Source organism: Thunnus albacares, chromosome 14 (assembly GCF_914725855.1).
Source record: "Thunnus albacares chromosome 14, fThuAlb1.1, whole genome shotgun sequence".
In the NCBI taxonomy this organism is placed as follows: domain Eukaryota; kingdom Metazoa; phylum Chordata; class Actinopteri; order Scombriformes; family Scombridae; genus Thunnus; species Thunnus albacares.
The window spans coordinates 734,830-754,924 of record NC_058119.1 but is presented as its reverse complement, the minus strand read 5'-3'; the positions used below and the strand labels follow the sequence as shown (position 1 = coordinate 754,924).

The 20,095-nt window shown below is 40.7% G+C and overlaps 1 protein-coding gene across 4 annotated transcripts in view; it reads left to right on the top strand.

Moving 5' to 3' along the window:
• zswim8 (zinc finger, SWIM-type containing 8) overlaps window positions 1-8,598 on the top strand; it is a 59,306-nt gene extending 50,708 nt beyond the window's left edge. For 2 of the 4 annotated variants that reach the window (XM_044373857.1, XM_044373856.1), the window contains exons 19-26: window positions 518-807; window positions 1,060-1,298; window positions 2,361-2,858; window positions 5,493-5,670; window positions 5,845-6,018; window positions 6,140-6,259; window positions 7,237-7,415; window positions 8,061-8,598. In XM_044373857.1, the coding sequence (XP_044229792.1) occupies window positions 518-807; window positions 1,060-1,298; window positions 2,361-2,858; window positions 5,493-5,670; window positions 5,845-6,018; window positions 6,140-6,259; window positions 7,237-7,415; window positions 8,061-8,264 (1,882 nt within the window). In that variant the 3' untranslated portion in view covers window positions 8,265-8,598. The remainder of the gene's footprint in view (window positions 1-517; window positions 808-1,059; window positions 1,299-2,360; window positions 2,859-5,492; window positions 5,671-5,844; window positions 6,019-6,139; window positions 6,260-7,236; window positions 7,416-8,060) is intronic. The other 2 variants (XM_044373859.1, XM_044373858.1) reach the window with 1 other exon arrangement.
• Window positions 8,599-20,095: the final 11,497 nt, after the last annotated feature.

Genomic DNA, 20,095 nt, shown 5'->3' with positions numbered 1-20,095 from the left:
CCCTTACTATAGCATACATACTGACATTTAAGCACACACTTGTGATACACAACAGACCTCCCTGCTCCTTCTCTAATACACACTTCACATCAACACAAGAACTACCTTTGTCACATCAGTTTTAATTTGATATCAACCCAACTTTCTTTGCTGTTGCTTATTGCAAAGACTTAATGCAGGCATGTTTTCTTCTGTCAGGTCAACCTTGTCAAGTCACCCATTGTGTTACTTCTGTCTTGTTTTACTTGTTAGGTCTTGACTCACTAAAAATATTAATACAAAATAGAAAAGTCAAGTTTTCATGATAGGTCTGTTCTAACTCCATAGCTGTTATTATGGAAAGGGTGGTTTTGTTCTTAACTCACTAACCTTACATTGCACAGTCAGATACTTTAAATCCATGCATTCCTCACTTAGAGCTACATCTTCTGGTATAAGCCAGAAAATGATCATTTGTAACCGTTCTTTCTAAACAACTCAGATATGTGCTGACAAATGAATGTTTTCCTGTGTCCAGGTACAAAGGGCGTCGTCCAGAGTGCCATGCCCCCCATGTGCCCAACCAGCCATCAGAGGCAGCAGCTCATTTTTACTTTGAGTTGGCCAAGACGGTGCTGATCAAAGCCGGAGGAAACTCCTCGACCTCCATTTTCACCCAGCCCTCAGCCAGCGGGGGGCATCAGGGGCCCCACAGAAACCTGCACCTATGTGCCTTTGAGATTGGCCTGTATGCTCTCGGCCTCCACAACTTTGTCTCGCCCAACTGGCTGTCCAGGACCTACTCCTCCCATGTGTCCTGGATCACTGGTGAGGAGTGTGTGTGTGTGTGTGTGTGTGTGTGTGTGTGTGTGTGTGTGTGTGTGTGTGTGTCTGCGCGCGTGCGTGCGTGTGTGCACTTGTGTGCATGTGAGTGTGGGCGTGTGTGAGAGAGAGAGACAGAGAGAGTGAGAAAAAGAGTTTGACAGAAACATGAAGAAGCAGATTTTCAAATGTTTTCTTTCTTCACTCTCACCCGCTCTCCTCCCTGCCCTCAAACTGTACTCTTTCTACCCTTCTCAGGCCAAGCTATGGAGATTGGCAGTGCTGCCCTCAACATTTTGGTGGAGTGTTGGGATGGTCACCTCACACCACCAGAGGTGGCATCCCTGGCAGACCGAGCATCGCGTGCCAGGGACCCCAACATGGTCCGGGCAGCAGCAGAGCTGGCCCTGAGCTGCCTGCCTCATGCTCACGCTCTGAATCCTAATGAAATCCAGAGAGCTCTGGTGCAGTGCAAAGAACAGGTACTAGCAATCAAGGTAGCGTGAACCTCTGGCCATGTTAGTTTCGATGATTGCAATGTTTTTTTAGTCTAATTTGTGGTCGTTTTCCTTGCCTTACATTTTGATTTTTTTTTAATCATATGTGGATATTGGAATATCTACAGGTAACATCTGAAATTGGTAGAGCAGCCATGGTAGCACAAGTATACAGTACACACCCTGTTAGATAAAGAGGGAGTGTTGACCAGCGATCCAGATCTTTACTAATGTATCTAAATATTGTCTTCAAATTAACATGCTACATGCTATTTTTGCTCAGAGAAGATACTGAAATATGTAGTAGTGTTAACTTTATATACTGAATAATATCCATACTGGAAACTAAGATCTTTTAAATTAGGTATTGTTGTTTCATGTTCCATTAAGAATAGCACCTCATGATAAGCACCCCATTCGTCTCTGATGGTGATACCTTGAACATTACTTACTTTTAATACTGTCATCCTAAATAAGCAGAGTACTTTCAGTAAACAATAGGGGTGGTAGTGAACATCCCTGCACACAACCACACTCTAATGCAAAACTCTCTCCTTAACTGAAGCCAATGCGCTTGAATAGTGTTTGTGTTCCCTTTGTGAAATTAGGATAAAAGTCAGAACCATCCAAGAATTTGATGCAATGGTGAAAGTAAATTTGTGTTTTAAACTGAATTGTATTTGATCAGGTTTGATTCCAAAAGATTCAGATTAATAAAAGTCAATAAAAAGAAGCCTCTTTAAATTCAGATTCAGCTTTCTGAGACACCACATACAGAGACTTCATGAAAGCATGATGTGATAGGCATGGAATGTCACCATTTACTGACTGAAATGGCTAAAATTTAAATGGTTGACCTGATTGAATCTGTGCATGTTTGCTCTTGAGTTCCTGAAATTACTGAGTTGTGCTACCACATTTTGAACTTGGATCTAATATAGCTAATGAAAAAATACAGAAACAAATATAGACACATGCTTATTTAGTTTTTGTTTTTAAAATAGTCAAAACTCATTTAAAGTCTAATGAAGTCATTCATGTCTGTCCCATCTGTGCTTTCAGGACAATGTGATGTTGGAGAAGGCCTGCATGGCAGTAGAGGAAGCAGCCAAGGGTGGAGGTGTGTATCCTGAGGTTCTGTTTGAGGTGGCTCACCAGTGGTACTGGCTGTATGAGCAGTCAGTGGGTGGGGGCTCGGGCCAGCAGCGAGAGACCTCTGGACGCTGTGGGGCCAACGGGGGTTCAGGCAGGAGGCCCCCAGAGTCCAGCTGTGGCATCCTTGACAGCGGAGCCAACATGGAGTCAGCAGGGGTGGCAACAGTCACAGCCTCAGTCACAGCAGCAGCTGTTGTACCCGTCATCTCTGTGGGCTCCACCATCTACCAGTCCCACGCCATACCCGGGCAGGCCATTGCTCACCCCCATACCCAGGGCCTCCACCCCTACACCACCATCCAGGCCCATCTCCCCACTGTCTGCACCCCGCAGTACCTGGGACACCCTCTGCAGCACGTTCCCCGACCCACCGTCTTCCCTGTGTCTGGGGCTGCATACCCACAGGTCAGAGCCCCTGTTCACACAATCATTAGGCTTTTTATGGAAGTTTATTCTCACTAAGAAATGGCCACAACTGGAATTTGAAAGATGGATACATAGAAACTGTACATACAAAGACTGAAAACTACATGAATGGCTGCCAGGCAGTTACTTTGCTTAAGCTGTTTTTTTAGACCACAGTTCAAAATGCTAAACTCACTGTACGCCTGTTCCTAAATGAAATTATAGGGAAAATATTGAGTACTTTTCAATCATTTGCTGTTTGCACATTTTGAATTTGTGTTTAAACCTGAGCGGAAACTCCAGAAATGTACAAAAGAAAAAAGAAACAATGTTTTATTCATTTATTTACAATATGATGTATAACATATAACATCTAGTCAAAACAATACACCAATTTATTTTATCAGAATGTACAGTGCATTCAGAAAGTATTCAGACCCCTTCACTTTTTTCACATTTTGTTATGTTGCAACCTTATGCTAAAATCGTTTAATTTGTTCCCCCATCAAACAACACTCAATACCCCATAATGACAAAGGGAAAACAGAATAGATTTTTTTGCAAATTTATTGAAAAGGAAAAACTGAAATATCACATTAACATAAGTATTCAGACCCTTTACTCAGAATTTAGTTGAAGCACATTTGGTAGCGATTACAGCCTCAAGACTTCTTGGGTATGACAAGCTTTGCACACCTGGCTTTTGGGATTTTCTGCCATTCTCTGCCGATTCTTTCAAGCTTTGTCAGGTGGGATGGGGACCATCGGTGGACAGCCATTTTCAGGTCTCTCCAGAGATGTTCAATTGGGTTCATGTCAGGGCTCTGGCTGGGCTACACAGAGTTATTCCAAAGCCGCTTGGCTATGTGCTTAGAGTCATTGGGCCTCATTCACAAACAGTCCGTGTGCACAAATCTGTGTTTAAACGAATGTTTTCAGCACAAATCTGGAATTCATCAATATGTTCTTACCTGAATTTGTTCTTACTCTGCGAACCTGTTCACACTTTTAGATGACAGTAGCTTATCAGAATTACCATATTGGAATGTGACACCAATTAATTTCCCCCATCAGATTTGGCTGTGATATATGCAGCTGGTTAACCAACTGCCTGTTCAGTGTTACAGTGCGCATGTGTCATGCTTATTATGTACACAAAGTAAGAACATTTCTATGTACATATTAGTGAATCAGGCCCATTGTCTGTTGGAAAGTGAACCTTCAGTCCAGTCTGGGGTCTTGAGCGCTCTGGACTAGGTTCTCATTAAGGATATAGCTGTACTTTACTCCGTTCCCTGCTACTGAAAAACCCCCACATCATGATGCTGCCACCACCATGCTTCACTGTTTGGATGGTATTTGGCAGGTGATGAGTAATGCCTGGTTTCCTCCAGAAATTACATTTATAATTGAGGTTAAAACAGTTCAATCTTGGTTTCATCAGACCAGAGAATCTTGTTTCTCACAGTCTGAGTCCTTTAGGTGCTTTTTTGCAAATTCCAAGCAGGCTTTCCTGTATCTTTGGAGAGGAGATGCTTCCGTCTGGCCATTCTGCCATAAAGCCCAGATCGTATTAGTGTTACAGTGATGGTTGTGCTTCTGGAAGTTTCTCCCATCTCCACACAGGATCTCTGGAGCTCAGCCAAAGTGACCATTAGGTTCTTGGTCACCTCTCCTATCAAGGCCCTTTTTTCTCAGTTTGGCTGGGAAGCCAGCTCTAGAAAGAGTCCTGGTTATTCCAAACTTCTTCCATTTAAGAATTATGGAGACCATTGTGCTCTTGGGAACCTTCAATGCAGCAGAATTTTTTCCCCCAGATCTGTGCCTCGACACAATCCTGTCTCTGAGGTCTGCAGGCAGTTCATTAGACCTCATGGCTTGGTTTTTCCTCTGATATGCATTGTCAGCTTTAAGACCTTACATAGACAGGTGTGTTCCTTTCCAAACCATGTCCAATCAATTTAATTTACCACAGGTGGACTCCATGATCATGAGAAATGAGAGGCACCTGAGCTAAATTTCAAGTGGCATAGCGAAGGGTCGTATGTCAATGTGATACTTCACTTTTTCCTTTTTAATAAAATTGCAAAAAGTTCGTAAATTTAAAATCTAAAAAAGGGGTCTGAATACTTTCTGAATGCATTGTACATTAGAATATATCTTACATGCATAAACAAAAATGTCTGCTTTTCAAATGCTATTTTTTTTACACAGACTGCTGGTCTGACAAAACAAGAAATCTGAATATGTCTACTTGTCAGGAGTGTATATAACACCAGCACCAGGCAGGGGCCTTTTTCTGTCACCATTACAACTGATAAAAACACCACAGGGTACACATGGATCACAAGAAACAAATGAATATATAAAAAACAAGAGAAAACATCAGGTGAATAGCAGAAATGACATGTGATGTATCAGAGTGACAGATGCTTCATTAATGATGTCACTTACTCTTAAATATGTTTGCTAATAGTAGTTGATGGATGTACACACTGATTAACGTTTTATTTAGCTAACATTTCAGGTGTTTATTTAAAACCCATTCATAACTATAGATAATGGTTTTATCGCCCCTATCAGGTATATACAGGTGTAGATATGTATGTTTTGTATGTGTGTCCTCCTTCTCAGGGAATGCACCCAGCTTTCATCGGTGCCCAGTACCCGTTCTCAGTGGCCACCGGTCCCCAGCCGCCCATGGCAGCCACTGCTGTGACCTTCCCTGGCGTTCCTGTACCGTCCATGACTCAAATTGCCGTCCATCCCTACCACACGGAGACTGGCCTGCCGCTCAGCACCACTGTAGCAGGTCAGGACTACAGGCTGTGTGTGTGTATGTGTGTTTTAAATCAAGCAATTGTTCATGTTCTTCCAAATTCAGCTTGTTATAGATAGTGTACAGTGATAATGTAAATATACCACGAATGGGTTCATATGTGTTGGCCAATGCTTAACAGTATAGTGTTCCTGTCATGTTTTTCAGTAGGCAGCGTCCACTCTGGCCCCACCATCCAGGCCATACAGGGAGCCTCTATGCCCTCCCTCTCCTCCCAGCCGGGCTCATTGGTCAGTACTCCCTTCCCAGTGGAGGACGAGCAGCACAGTCAGCCAATCAGCCAACAGGGCCTGCACTACCTGCATTCTGCCTACAGAGTTGGTGAGGAGTTTGTGTCCTATGATTATATTTTACTGTAATAAATGTGCATGTGTAGATTAGGCTGACATGTGAACCAGTGTTGCTTCCATATAAGATGAGCTCCTCCACTCTTTGTGTGAAGGTATGCTGGCCTTGGAGATGCTGGGAAGAAGAGCTCACAATGATCACCCCAACAACTTCTCCAGGAGCCCACCCTACACTGAGGACGTCAAATGGTTGCTGGGACTGGCTGCAAGGCTAGGTGAGTGCACACATGAAGGAACTGATAGTAATGGGATAAGTGCATGATATGAGTGGCTGATGCAACAATTCATTAGATAGTTAACTGCTTAAGCCATGGGACTACAAGATCAGTTCCTTGTGGGGGAATTATTTGGGTATTTGGGTAATTCTCCGGTTATTTTCTATCCTAAGAGCAGTAGGTCATGACTTGTCTCTTTCAGAGCAGTTCATCTCTGAGGTTGGCTGGGACAAGCAGCTGTCTTGATAAGGCAGGCTGTGTCTTATGGCAACCAAGGTCAAGTGGAGATATGCTGTGCTTTGTGCAGACAGTTAGTCTGTCTCTACTCCTCGTAGAATGGATAGCATGTTACCTGTGTACAGACTACGTGACTTCAGTTAACTTTAATCAGCATAGTGTCTTGTTTATAGTTCAATACCCAGTAGAGGCATAGATGAGTGAAGAATAACCTTTTTTGGAGATAGTAAGGGTAAGGATTTGGTGAAGAGTTTAAATACTCTTGTCTGGAAGTAGACCACAGAATTGAGTGGCATTGCAAAGTGTTTTCACTTTACTGTAACTCTATTCTCCTCAATCAAGCTTCAGTAAATGTTCCTGCGTAAGACATCCCAGTCTCCTGACAGGTTCTTTACTGGGTTTACCAGCCCTCCGTCAGGTCCTTCACATTCCTGATAGATCAGACCAAACAATAAACAACAGAAATAGAATAGTTCCACTGTCTTATTTTCACAATAACTGACCATGAACAAAGATGGAAGGCCCTTCTGCACCACACACTGTGGACTGAACATTTGTCATATCAGAGGGTGGAGAAAGTAACAGTTGAATGGTGGAGACAGGGTTCCCTGCAGCTACCTTCACTGAATCAAGGACCACACAGCAAAGCTGTTATCTGATATCTCTATACTCCAACACATCGGATAAGTTAGGTAACAATGACTAATAATGTCACTCTTTCTGCCTGTCTACCCTGTCAGGAGTCAACTATGTGTACCAGTTCTGTGTCGGAGCAGCAAAAGGTGTCCTCAGTCCGTTCGTCCTGCAAGAGATCATAATGGAAGCTCTTCAGAGGCTGAACCCTGCCCACATCCACGCCCACCTCCGAACACCTGCTTTCCACCAGCTTGTCCAGCGCTGCCAACAAGCCTACCTGCAGGTACAACATATCCACGCTGCAGTTATAGTGAGTTAGATGGACAAACTCCAGTGCAGCTTGATCTGCAGAAGAATGCTGGTGTATACAGCATATAGTTGGTCTGAATAGGTGCTGAGTCGAACTTTGCTTTCTATAACAAATACAGCAAAAAAGAAAGACTGTCCTTTACTTGACACCAGAAAAGAAAAGAACATTGCATTGTTGATTTTCTACTGGTTTGGAAATGGAATATTCCCAGGTTGTCAATAAACCAGAATTGTCATTTAATCAGGTAGAAAGTATCAGATAGGGAAGGTATTGTAGAGCTGTTGTGAGTAGTCAGCATCATGTATTTGTATTTGTATTGTCTGTAAATCAACTTACAGCTGTAAACATCTCTTTCTGGCTCTGGCACAGTAAGATGATGTCCACATTTTTAATCCCACCTACAAAGCTCTGATTTTCCAAACAAATCCACTTCACAATAAAATGGCTGTACAATTAAGAACAGAATTAGTGTCACACACATCCAAAACCTGCTTTTTTAATGATGATGATAATATTAATAAAGACTCTAATACTCATAAATTCTAGGAAGTGCATGAGTGAGAGAAACCTCTACAGGCTGCCTTTAGAATCATACCTCCTTCTCCCTTCTCTCTACAGTACATCCACCACCGGCTCATCCACCTGACACCTGCTGACTACGACGACTTCGTCAACATCATCCGCAGTGCTCGAGGTGCTTTCTGCCTGACGCCTGTGGGCATGATGCAGTTCAACGATGTGTTGCAGAACCTGAAGAGAGGCAAGCAGACCAAGGAGCTGTGGCAGCGCATCTCCCTGGAGATGGCAACCTTCTCTCCCTGAACAGCATGGTCTGGGTGTGGGCCTGGAGGAATCCATCCAGTGCCCCCTTAGCCTCCAGCATTGCTACTGCCACTGCACTGAGCCAGCCATGTTCCTGTTGTCTGGTTCTGTCAGGGATCCTACTCCCTGCTATGTACACTCAGCAAACACAGCACACAGGCAGTACAATCAGCTCCCATACCCCTCAACCTATAAAGACTTCCTTTTTTATGTGTTTGTCCACCCAGAGGAGAAGGCGGGTCACCCTTCTGCTCTCCTCTGTTCGACTGACTCCTCTCACTCCTGTTTTATCATGGTTCATGTTTGTGTAACTGTAATTAAAGTGTACGCCTTCCTTTGTTCATCTAACTCGTCTCTTCCATTTCCCCTAAACTGAAGACATTGAAGGGGATCTCTCACCCTCCACCCTCACTTTATTTCCAGTGTTTTGTAGTTTTGTTTAGTTGTTTTGAATGAAACCACTGAGCGAGTCATCTTCATGCTGCAACATTCCTGTCCAGAGTAGTAGGTGCTGTGAGGCCTCAGTCACCAAAAACTTCTCACTATGGATCTGAATCTTAGCAGTGTGGGAGAAAAGGAAAAAAAAAAAGTTTAATATGAGAAATTACAGTATATTGTCAGTACGGGTGAGGATTTTTCAGTATTTTGTTTAATCTTTTTTGATACTTTGTATAGAATATGACATGTATGCAGAGAAGAATGGGAAGAGAATGTGAGAATGTTAAAGGTGCTGTTGTTGTTGTGTGGGATCCATATTTACATTTAAGCCTGCCTGAAGAGTGACATGAACACAGCCCCAGAGCAAAATCAGAGGGCCACCTAACCACTGCTGGGCCAAGCAGGGCCAGCCAGCCTCCACTCTTGAGTCCAACACTTCCAACATTTGGATCAGACTTTTGTCATGGCTCGTCAGTAGGGCTTGGTATCATCTGAACTTCTTTGTTGATATCTGATTTTTACAGAGCCAGTAAGGGACATGAGCCTTTTTCAAGTCTCTAAACTATCTGGTGCTAACCAGAAATGTATAGGAAAAAGTTTGTGCTCATGTCTCCTGAAGGACTCCATAGATTTTCAGTACCAATTTCAAAAATGTATTCAATACTTTTTTGGCTGAGTACAACTGTGTGTTTTTCTACAAAAGATTTAATTTAACAACATACTGCAAGCCATCTGTACTGCTGTCCTTACACAACAACTATACAGAAGTTTCAGCAAATGAAATGCAGAAAAAAAGTTTTACAGGTGATCAAAGGTTAACAGGATGAGAAACCAGTTTTTGATCTGCAGTGCGATGAACACAAATTAGTATATACTCAATGTCAAATATTGACGTTACATACCCAGCCCTACTTTTTAGCTAGACAGATTCCAACCAAATCACTGACTTGTAAAAATGCATAGACAGTAGTAGCCCAATTTGGAACTGTCTCATCCCAGATGCTTCCCATAGAAACGTTCAGAGAAGCAGCTGTGTGCTGCTCTTTATCAGACATAGTCAAGTTATCAAGATGTACATTTGATAAAGTAATCAGTGGGTCGTCATTCTTGTTTTTCCTCTTGGAAAACCAAAACATTTTTTTTCCTTATGTGGCTAAGAACGTTTTTGAGTGTGATGTCTTTGCTTCATTCTGATGCAAATAGGAACAAGTTTAAATGCTAAAACCCCAACTACAGTTGGTTGTTTTGTTTGTCTTTTGTCACTCACAAGGTGCAGGAATGAAACCATTCCAGCCACCCTGGAAAAACGAATTCAAAGGTGATATTTATATCTCAAGTCTTTTTCAAACAGTATGTCTGTTTTTTATAAGAGTAAAAATAATAGAAGGTTGAGGTCTAAGTAGTTGGTCTTTGGCAACTGTATGTTAACTATTCCATCTTGGATAAAGTGCAGCCCACAGCTGTTTCCTTAAAGTTTCAATAGCAAACAACCAGGACTCCCTCCCAAGCAGTGGACTAGACAGTCTCATTTTTTGGGCCATCTTTTTCAAAGTTCACACTTGAAATCTGAATAGGTCCCAATGTATTCAGAGAAGCTGAGAAATGCATCTTCCTGAATTTGGAGGTTTTGCAGCATCTTATTCCCTGAATATCCTAAAATTCATTGCATGTGCTAAACTGTCTCTGTGAGGCTGCGTACCACTACAATGAATCCTCTATAGACTATTTCACACAGGGACAGTACAGGTACAGCTCATTAGTCTCAACGGCTCCAAAGACCACGGCCTCATAGATTACGACTCTCTAACAGAGTGACCCCTGGAAAGGGACACAGCTGTGGTTTGGTTCTGGAAAGCCCTGCTTCGCTGAGCTGTGTGTGTGTGTGTGTGTGTGTGTGTGTGTGTGTGTGTGTGTGTGTGTGTGTGTGTGTGTGTGTGTGTGTGTGTGTGTGTGTGTGTGTGAGAGAGAGAGAATCTTCTGCACATCAGTTCAACACTCACCTGGACCTGTCAGAAATCTGACAGTGAGTGTGTTTGAGTGGCCCATTCCCTCTGTGTGGTTAGCTCATAGACCATGGTGCTGTAACTTTAAGACATGTTGACGGTCCATTTCTGTCCAGGCAGCTGCTGTGATTCTGAACCCACCTCTCTGATTGGCTCTGGACCTCACAGGTGAAGGTGACTTAGTAGAAAATGTACTGTGATATTTTTGTATTCCTCAAAAAGTGTAGCTTGATTGAAAAGTTCTATATGTGCTGATTGCAAAAGGTTCTAATTTAGAGTGAAAAGAATAAAAAAAAGATAAAAAGCAATACTACAAGTGTAGAGTTTACTTAATAAAGATAATTCAAAACACTAACTCTCTGTGACTGATATGTGGGGGTTTGGAGGAAGTTCTTCATTTTTCCTGTAGAGGTCAAACCACATTCTGCTCTCAGTAATTGCCACAAGAGGGTACACTAGGATCATTTGTCAGTTCATCAAGCCTAGATCAAACCATACTTCTCAGCAGTACACTGTACACACGGTATTTAGAATGTTTGGTTTTCAAAGTCACCATTAATCTCAAAAATATGTTTTTATTAAAGCAATTGTAACAAGCATTAGGGTAGATTATGCCTGTGCTATATGTATATTGCAGCTTTACTATAAATATGTGTGGTGGGTTTTTTATGAATATCCAAATGATACACAACTGTATTTTACAAGAAAAATATTTGGATTACAATGTTTTTACACAAAAAACTAATGTTTGAAAGCACCCACAAACAAATAAATGCAAGCGATTTCACACATGATCACAAAATACAAAAACCCATCATGATGACAAGTGAGCCAACTACATGACATATTTTGTCAAACATTTTAATGTGTAAAGCACAAAAGCTTAAGACACACTCTCACACTTTTACTGACAATTGTGGGCAAAGTTAGGACAGGTGTGTCTTTTCACACTGATGGATTTAAGGGCATGTGGTTGTGGGTGTGTTCTATGTCCCCACTAGTCCAGAAAAGCTTGATATAAGACACTTAAAAGTATCTTGTAACTCTCATGCAACTTTTTCACCACAAGTAGTGGATTGCTTTGGATTACAGTTTGCTCTTATTTTGGAAAAAAGGGACACCCTGCATGAGCTAATAATGAACAGAAGGTTAAAGAGACTCAAAACAAAAGATAAAGTGTGATGAATGTCCATTAAATAACAATGTATTAATAAATGTTAAATAAACAGTAAAATAAAAAATAAGGGGAAAATGTATTAATAAGAAATTCAACTAATATGAAATAAAAAAACTATAAACAACTCATATACCCAAAATTTAAAAAAAAATAATCTTTCAGGACTTCGGCAGGCTCACACTCCTCCCTTCTCACAGTCTCTCATATTATAAACAGAGCACAACAACTAAACCAGGGCACAAAATGGGAAGAAAGTGTTTTGTTGCAATCCCAAAATGATTATTTTGACATCTCATTAAACAAGTGTGTTATGTTTTCACCACAAGAAAGCAAAATTTGAAAAATCATCTTCAGCCATGTCCAGGCCAGTAAATGTTGTGTTTCCTGGACCATAAGCAGGGAGCAGGCAGTCATAGCTGGCAGAGGAGTCAATAAACAGCTGTGAGGTTGTTTGTTTGCTGTTGTGATCTTCCAGAACACATCCTCAGCAGATATCATGTTCACATTCTTTGTTGGTGATGGAGTGAATGTAACAGAAATCCCCATGATGTTATATGATGATGATAGAATGCACGGTTATTAAATTATTAGTGTGGTTAAAAAGCTTACATAATATATATATTTTTTCAATATATGCACATCAACCCACCCATGTAAACAGAGTCACTTGTTATCCGTACAGTATTCATTCCAGCATTGTTGTTAATATAAGGAATCATTGATTGGTGGATATGAAAGTCTTTCAGACTCTTCAAGGAAGGCTTATAGAGCATGCAAGGACCAAATAACATCCTCCTCTTTGCCTTGCTCTTCAGGATATTAAAACCATCTCCTGTATGAATAAAGCACACACCAAGCTGCCATGGACAAACCCTGACCTTGGCTGTCTATGTGTATAGACACTGTCCACTGGGATATTTTGCAATCTATTCCTCTGTTCTTTGGCACGGATGAGCCCAGGTACTAGAGTGAATCACCGATCCAGTGGACCGGTCATCTGCCACCCCATTTTGGAGAATAGCAGGTGTCCTCTTCATGCTGCTCCTGCTCTCCAGAGATGTTCAGCTAAATCCTGGAACAATGACCCTTGGAGCGCTGCAGAACTTCGGTGCTGATTTGCGCCCGAGTGTGTCTGGGATGTTCTGGTGATGAATGAGCATCAACTTTCTAAGCCGGTCTTCCCCCTTAACAAACTCAAGTTTGTTAACACTAGGCATGATGTCTAAATAAATAACTTTTCGCCACTGGACTGTGGAGACCTTGATAGGTCCAGTGTCTCTCTCACAAAACCTGCTGCTGACACCACTGTGTGTCGAAACCCTGCAGTGAGGAGGCAGAGGTTAATCAAAACCTTCCAAACTGTCAATCATGCAAAAGTCTTATGGGACCCGAAGCTGAAACCGAGGGGGCTATTCAGTGGACATTTTAACATCAGAAGCATTACTACAAAGAGAAATTAGCTAACTCATCTTGTGTCTGACTCAAATCTGGACTTTCTCTGTCTGACTGAAACATGGTTGAAATAAACAACTCCTGCAAGTGTGTTCACAGTGCCCGGATACCAATGTTTTAGAAGAGATAGACCTGATGGAAGAGGAGATAGAGGTGCTTTTTTATGCGAGACAAGATCAAATGTGAACGTGTGGTTTATAATGCGGGTAACACGTTAGAATATGTTGGGATAAAAATAATGTTATCCCAACAAATGTCTTTTAACATCATAGGTATCTATAGGCCCCCTTCTGCAGATGACACTGTCTATGATCAACTCACAGAAGTCTTGAAAGAGTGCAATCTCAACAAAGAATGATTACTTATGGGTGATTTTAACGTGAACTGGGAGGAAAAAACTAAAAATGATCACAGAGAAATTCCAACTAGAACAACTAGTAAAAGGCCCAACTAGGATTGCAAAATGCTCCAGTACACAAACTGATCTGATATTTACTCACAAACCAGAAAGAATAACTAAAAGTTATAATTTAATCACTGGCTTATCAGATCATAACCTAACACGTGTGCGAGAAAACTGACTAGAAATAGATTTCCGACCACAGCAACTAAGACAACGATCTGATCCTTCAGTGCATACCCGGAGCTCAGCAAGAAGAATTTATCAATGAAATTAACAGCTTGAACTGGGATGATGTACTGTCCTATGATGATCTGGACTATGGCTGTGATACTTTTACTCACAGAATCAACTCTGTGAGGGAAAGATTTAATGTGAGGATACAGATAAAATCTAAAAATAAAAACAATTTACCGTGGTTTAATGAAAATTTGTGGAAACTAATGAAATCTAGAGATGCTGCACTAAGGAAGGCAATTAAAACTAGAAGAGACACTGACATGCTGATTTATAAAGGTTTAAGGAACAAAGTTATCCAAGAGCTAAGAGAAGCTAAATCTTGTTTTTATCTCAATATTTTGAATGAGGCAAAAGGCAACAGTAAATTGATCTGGAAAAACATTGATAATCTGCTGAGAAAGTTGTCATTAAACAACTGACAACATTTCTTAATATAAGCAATTTTGGTCTACATTTTATGCAATTTGGCTTTAGAGCAAATCATTCCACCGAAACTGCTACCTTGCACTTAATAGAGCAAATTACATCAAGACTTGACAAAGGAGGAGTAGTTGGTGCTGTATTTTTAGATCTGCATAAAGCATTCAATACAGTCAATCGTGATGTTTTAATATCGCAACTCTCTAAATTTAACTTCTAATCTAGAGCACTGGCATGCATTTATCCAATAGGATACAATTTGTTAAAGTTGGTGACACACTGTCCAGTAACACAAAGTGCACAATGGGTGTTCAACAAGGGTCAGTGTTAGTTCCCCTGTTATTTAGCCTATATATTAATGATCTCCCTCAACAGTGTCATGATGTAGAACTACAAATGCATGCAGATGACACCGTTGTGTACACACATGCAAAAACAGCTGAGTTAGCTGCTGCTAAGCTAACAATTGCATTGGAAAGGATCACACATCGGCTTGATCAATCATGTCTGAGTCTAAATGAAAACAAGACAAAGGGTATGTTTTTCTCTAAAACCACGGTACAACCTCCTAACGCTTATATTTTCATCAAAGGTGAAAGGATTGACATAGTCACTGATTTTAAATATCTTGGTGTGACACTGGATCCAAATTTGAACTTTAAGAAATGGTTAAAACCATAAGGTACAACTTGGCAAATTTTAGACATATTAGAAACTGTCTCTGTTTGGACGCAGCCAAGATATTTATGCATGCTATGATTCTTTCCCATATGTCTTATTGCAGCATATGTTGGGGACAGGCTGGAGAAACAGCCATAAAACTTTGAGTCCAGGGATGTCGCAGGTGGGTCCGGTGGGTGTTACGGGTGTTGTGACAACCACACTTTCACAGAAACACAATTCCATCCCCCCAACTTTTTCCTGAGGTAGTCATTGATGAAACGAAACTGAGTTTCCCATACATGAAAAACCTATTGGTTAGATTAATTGAACAGCCATCCAGCCAACCACAGCCATTTGACCAACTCATCAGGCCAGGGAAGAGTAAACAGTTGAAATACAAGTTTCGTTTGTGCATTCAGCAACGATGCTTCTGTTACTCGCTGTTGGCTGTGATAACAGATTAGGGAATAACAGATCAGAGGTATGACACAGCTATTTAACTAGTTAGTAATGTAGAATTTTCTTTTGTAACTTTGTCTTGTTATGTGATGTGTCAGCTCAGCTAACACCATTGAACATACATGAAATAGGCTATCCTAAATGTAAGCCAGGTGGCAAATTTAGTTTTTAAAGTCACTGCTATTGTCGTTTTTAAAGAGTCATAGACAAAGGTGAGCATTCATATTTTGTCTATCTTATGGAAATGTGTTGCCTGCCTTATGTTAAAGTCTTAACAACCAAATTAATGTTTAAGTATACTAATCACTAATCGTGAGTTAAGCTAATCTAATTAGCCACCATGCTTGGCGGACTTTGGCAAGAATATGTACAAGTTACCTGTGTGTCCAGAGTGTAAACTCACATAGTTCATGCTATTTTAAGCTATATGTCAAAGGGATATATTGCTTTAGACATCATAGTTTTACTCCTCATGTCAGGGAGTAATGTGTGTTTTGCATTAAATATAAGTTAGAATGAGCTATAGTTATTATTGTGTATTAAAGCTAGACCACAGTAATATTACTATTTATTATTGAGCTTAAAAAGGGTTCAGATGGTTGTAGGTGTCGCAGTTAGCCTTTGAGAGCTAGTTGCTCACTCTCTGCACTCACTAGCCTCAAATCACCTGCTTATGTAATATTCTCCTGTTAGCTTTGAGGTGGACTTTGGATGAAGAGGGACTACTTGTTCCCTGTGGCTATTGGAGAGGAACTGACACCTACTGATACAAAACCTCCTGGACAACTTTTGGTATTTAATTTCCCAATTAAACACAATTAAAGGTCCCCTTTGGATTCCTACTAAAAGAGACACTTTTTTCTTTAAATTGAACACAGAAATGACTCTTTACTGATTTGACTCTTTACTGATACTGATTTGTGACCAAGGTTCAATTTGTTATGCATCTGTAACTATCCATTTCATTTTAATGGAAGTGTAAGTTTCCTTTAATTTCATGTCTATAAGGTATGTAATGAAGTAGGATAAAGATACTCTGTGATTATCTTAAGTATAATAAGGATAGCTATGCTCCAGTACAGCAATCCATACAAATAACTGGATGTAAGTAGTAAACTACTACCAGACCCTAAATAAATTCTGCTGAGTTGTTACACTCATATGGTCTCAGTAATTATTTTATGGTAAGCTGAAGCAGTGGTTACAACTACAGTAGTAGAAAAAAAAATTTAAAAAAATGCATGGCATTCATTTTGATTTGGCATGTTGAGACTGGAACGGGGCTGGAAGGGGGGGGGGGGGGGTTGCCGTGCTCATGTTCCACCTCTAGAACCCCCACACTTTTAAAATCACTGCTTGAGTCCTTAGACAACTCTAAAAACTCTGGACAAAAAGCCAATGCATTTCCATCACTGTAGGGTACTGGAGAAATACACTTTACTGAGCTTTGAAAATTTCAGATTATTCTCAAATTTGGGCCTAGTTTATAAAATTTTAAATGGTTTGGCCTCTCCTCTACTACGTGACTTTGTGTATACTCATTCAGTAAGTTCTATTAGATCCTCCAGAATATCCTCTAAACAAGATTGTACCATACCATTTCATCACACTGCATTTGGTCAGTCAGCTTTCTCTGTGAAAGCACAACTCAGTGGAATGCCCTATCTGATGATATGGAGAACTGCAGTTCTATCAGTGCGTTCAAAACCAAATTTAGGTTTTCCTCGCTGTTATCATTCCCCCTGTTGATACTGGCTATTAAAAGATCTCCTTCAAATGCGCTTTCTGTATAAATGATGGGGGCCAAAATCCACAGTGCATCCACACAGTCATTTTAGTGCAAAAATGCATTTAAAAGTTGATCTGAAGCTGATATGAGGCTTCAGCAGTCTGAGTTAGACATATCAAGTAGATATCTGCTACGTTTACAGTCTTTTTAGTAGGGATGTGCAGAGGGCCCAGTATTTGTATTGGTGTCTGTGTTTGTTGAGGCAGCAAAATTATTTGTATATGTATTCGAATAAAAGTGGAAAGAGGCTTAAAAATCCTGTTTTTGTTTTTATTACGCTTTTAAATTTGGAAAACTGTTACAATAAGTGTTCATGAATAAACTATACACACTCGAACTAGAGTCTCTCAGATCATAGACAACTGTGCTGACTACTGAGCTAAAACTTTACCCATCACCTTGCTGCAGACAGACCTCTACCTATTTGTTCACCCATAACACAGAGACAGCACACCATGTAACATGTAGGGAAGAACTTCAAAGGTGATTCTTGCTTTGCCCTTTTAATTTATTGCCTATTTTGTACAACCTAACTTTGTGGAAAGGAGAAGGGGAACAACAGGTTATGGAGAGTCCCTTGGGAGCACTTCGCATGTCAGTAGCTCAGCTTTATCTCTGGGGAACACCCCCAACTCCGGGATTGATGTCCAAATTAGGAAATGTGCGTCATGTAGCAGGTGGATGTGACTCCCCTCGTTGAGACCTGCTGATAGACATAACAGCGGAGCAGAGGAGAGAGACTGAGATAGTGATGTAACTGACCTGCACACTGGTATTTGACGTGTTTGTTTTTTTTCTTCCTGAAAACGAATAATTTTTAAAATATTTGTATGAAACAAATATTGGTAAAAATCCCACTATTTGTGCTTTGCTGAATAACATATTTGTATTTGGGCACACACCTACTTTTCAGCATTAAATTCCCTCTTTGTGTTTTCTCAAACAATGTTTCCCTGTTGAGCTGTGGTGGACATATAGTAACAAAAAGAGGCACTTTGGCACTAAAAAGAATGTAACATTGAAAGATATCTACTTGATTTGACTCATTTGGATGCTGAAGCTTCATATTAGCTTCAGATAAACTTTTAAATACATTTTGCACAGAAGGAGGACTGTGGATTTTGCCCCCCATCACTTACATTGCAAATGCATTATGAAGGGATCTTCTGATGGTCAGTATGAACAAGAGGAATGATTACAGCAAGAAAAACACATTTCAGTGTTCATTTGGGCACCTAACTGATGTTTAAAGAAAGACTTGAAAAATTGAGAACCCGTCCTTTAATGAGGAAGAGCAGACTGAAGTGGACATTGATGAGTCAAACCCACTGCAACTGCATTTCATGGTAGAGAAGCGATCTCATCTCAGCATAATCCACCAGTGTCAGCTCATGGATGCTGAGTGATTAGACCCCAGAATCAATCCAAGATGTGACTGTGACATAAAATCAAAATCGAAGCAGCAGAGATTGAAATACAACCCAACAGAATCTTTTGGACCTTCAACTGACCTACTCACACTCAATCTGAACTCTAACTGCCACTTCCAACATAAAAGATCAGTGGTGAGGAGAGGGAGGTGCAGCAGGTCCAAGAATGCACACAGGAAACAGACAACATAAGCTGTCTGTGAATACCACACCCAAACCAGTCACAGCATCCACTGGAAAGAGGTTAAAGGTCATGGACCAGGAGCTGGTGGAACAGGAGTCATCTGTAACAGTGAGGGGTTACCTTCTCCCCAGTATACAGTACTGTGCAAACATTTTAATTCACTAAAAGTGAAGTGAGGACACTTTCAATTTATTTATTTATTTGTTTATTTATTCATCAAATCAACCCACTTCAGACAAAGTTCAGTAAACAGCAGAAACCTATATGAAATCAATATTTGGTGTGAGCAGCTTTGCCTTTAAAACAGCAACAGTTCTCCTTGGTACACCTGCACACAGTTTTACATGTACTTGGCAGGTCAGCTGTTCCTGCATCTTGGAGAAGTTGACACAGTTCCTCATGTGATCCCAGACTGGCGCCATAATGTTGAGATCAGGGCTCTGTGGGGGCCACACCATCTGTTGCAGGACTCCTTGTTCTTCTTGTTGCTGAAGATAGCTCTTTATGATTCTGGGTGGATGTTTGGGCTCATTGTAGTGCTGCAGAATACATTTGGGACCAATCAGATGCCTCTCTGGTGGTTTTGCATTATGGATGAGAATCTAAACATCTTAAGTGCCTACAACCACCTGTAATCACATGACCAAACATGACCCCTGATCCAGTTCCAGTATCCAATGAAGACAGTGAAATGTGGTGAGAGCACCATCAGAGCTGGTGAGTGGACCCTGAGTTAAGACTCACTCAATTTGTAACTCAGGCTTTCTGTCCAATTAGTCTGTCATCTCCAAATTGACATCACCAGGGTTATTTCAAAATTATATTCTGATAATAAAATGATACTCTGTTAAATTGAATTCTGTTAGTTTTTTATCCATTAACAGATGAAGTTTTGACAGGTTAATTCACTTTCTTTAGTTTATAGCAGTTTTGCAATTTTTCCACAGTGCAAAGTTGTTTTGGGGATAACAACAGTTTTTTTGTATTATTTTTATTGACACATTACTCATAGCAACATATAAACCACATAGAAATCAATACCCCAAACCCAACTTAAACCTGTACACACACGCTTACACACATACACACACGCACACACACACACACAAAGAATAGTGGAATTGGTGTCTTACAGTCTTTGAGAATACGTTTTTTTGCTATTACCATGACCATCAA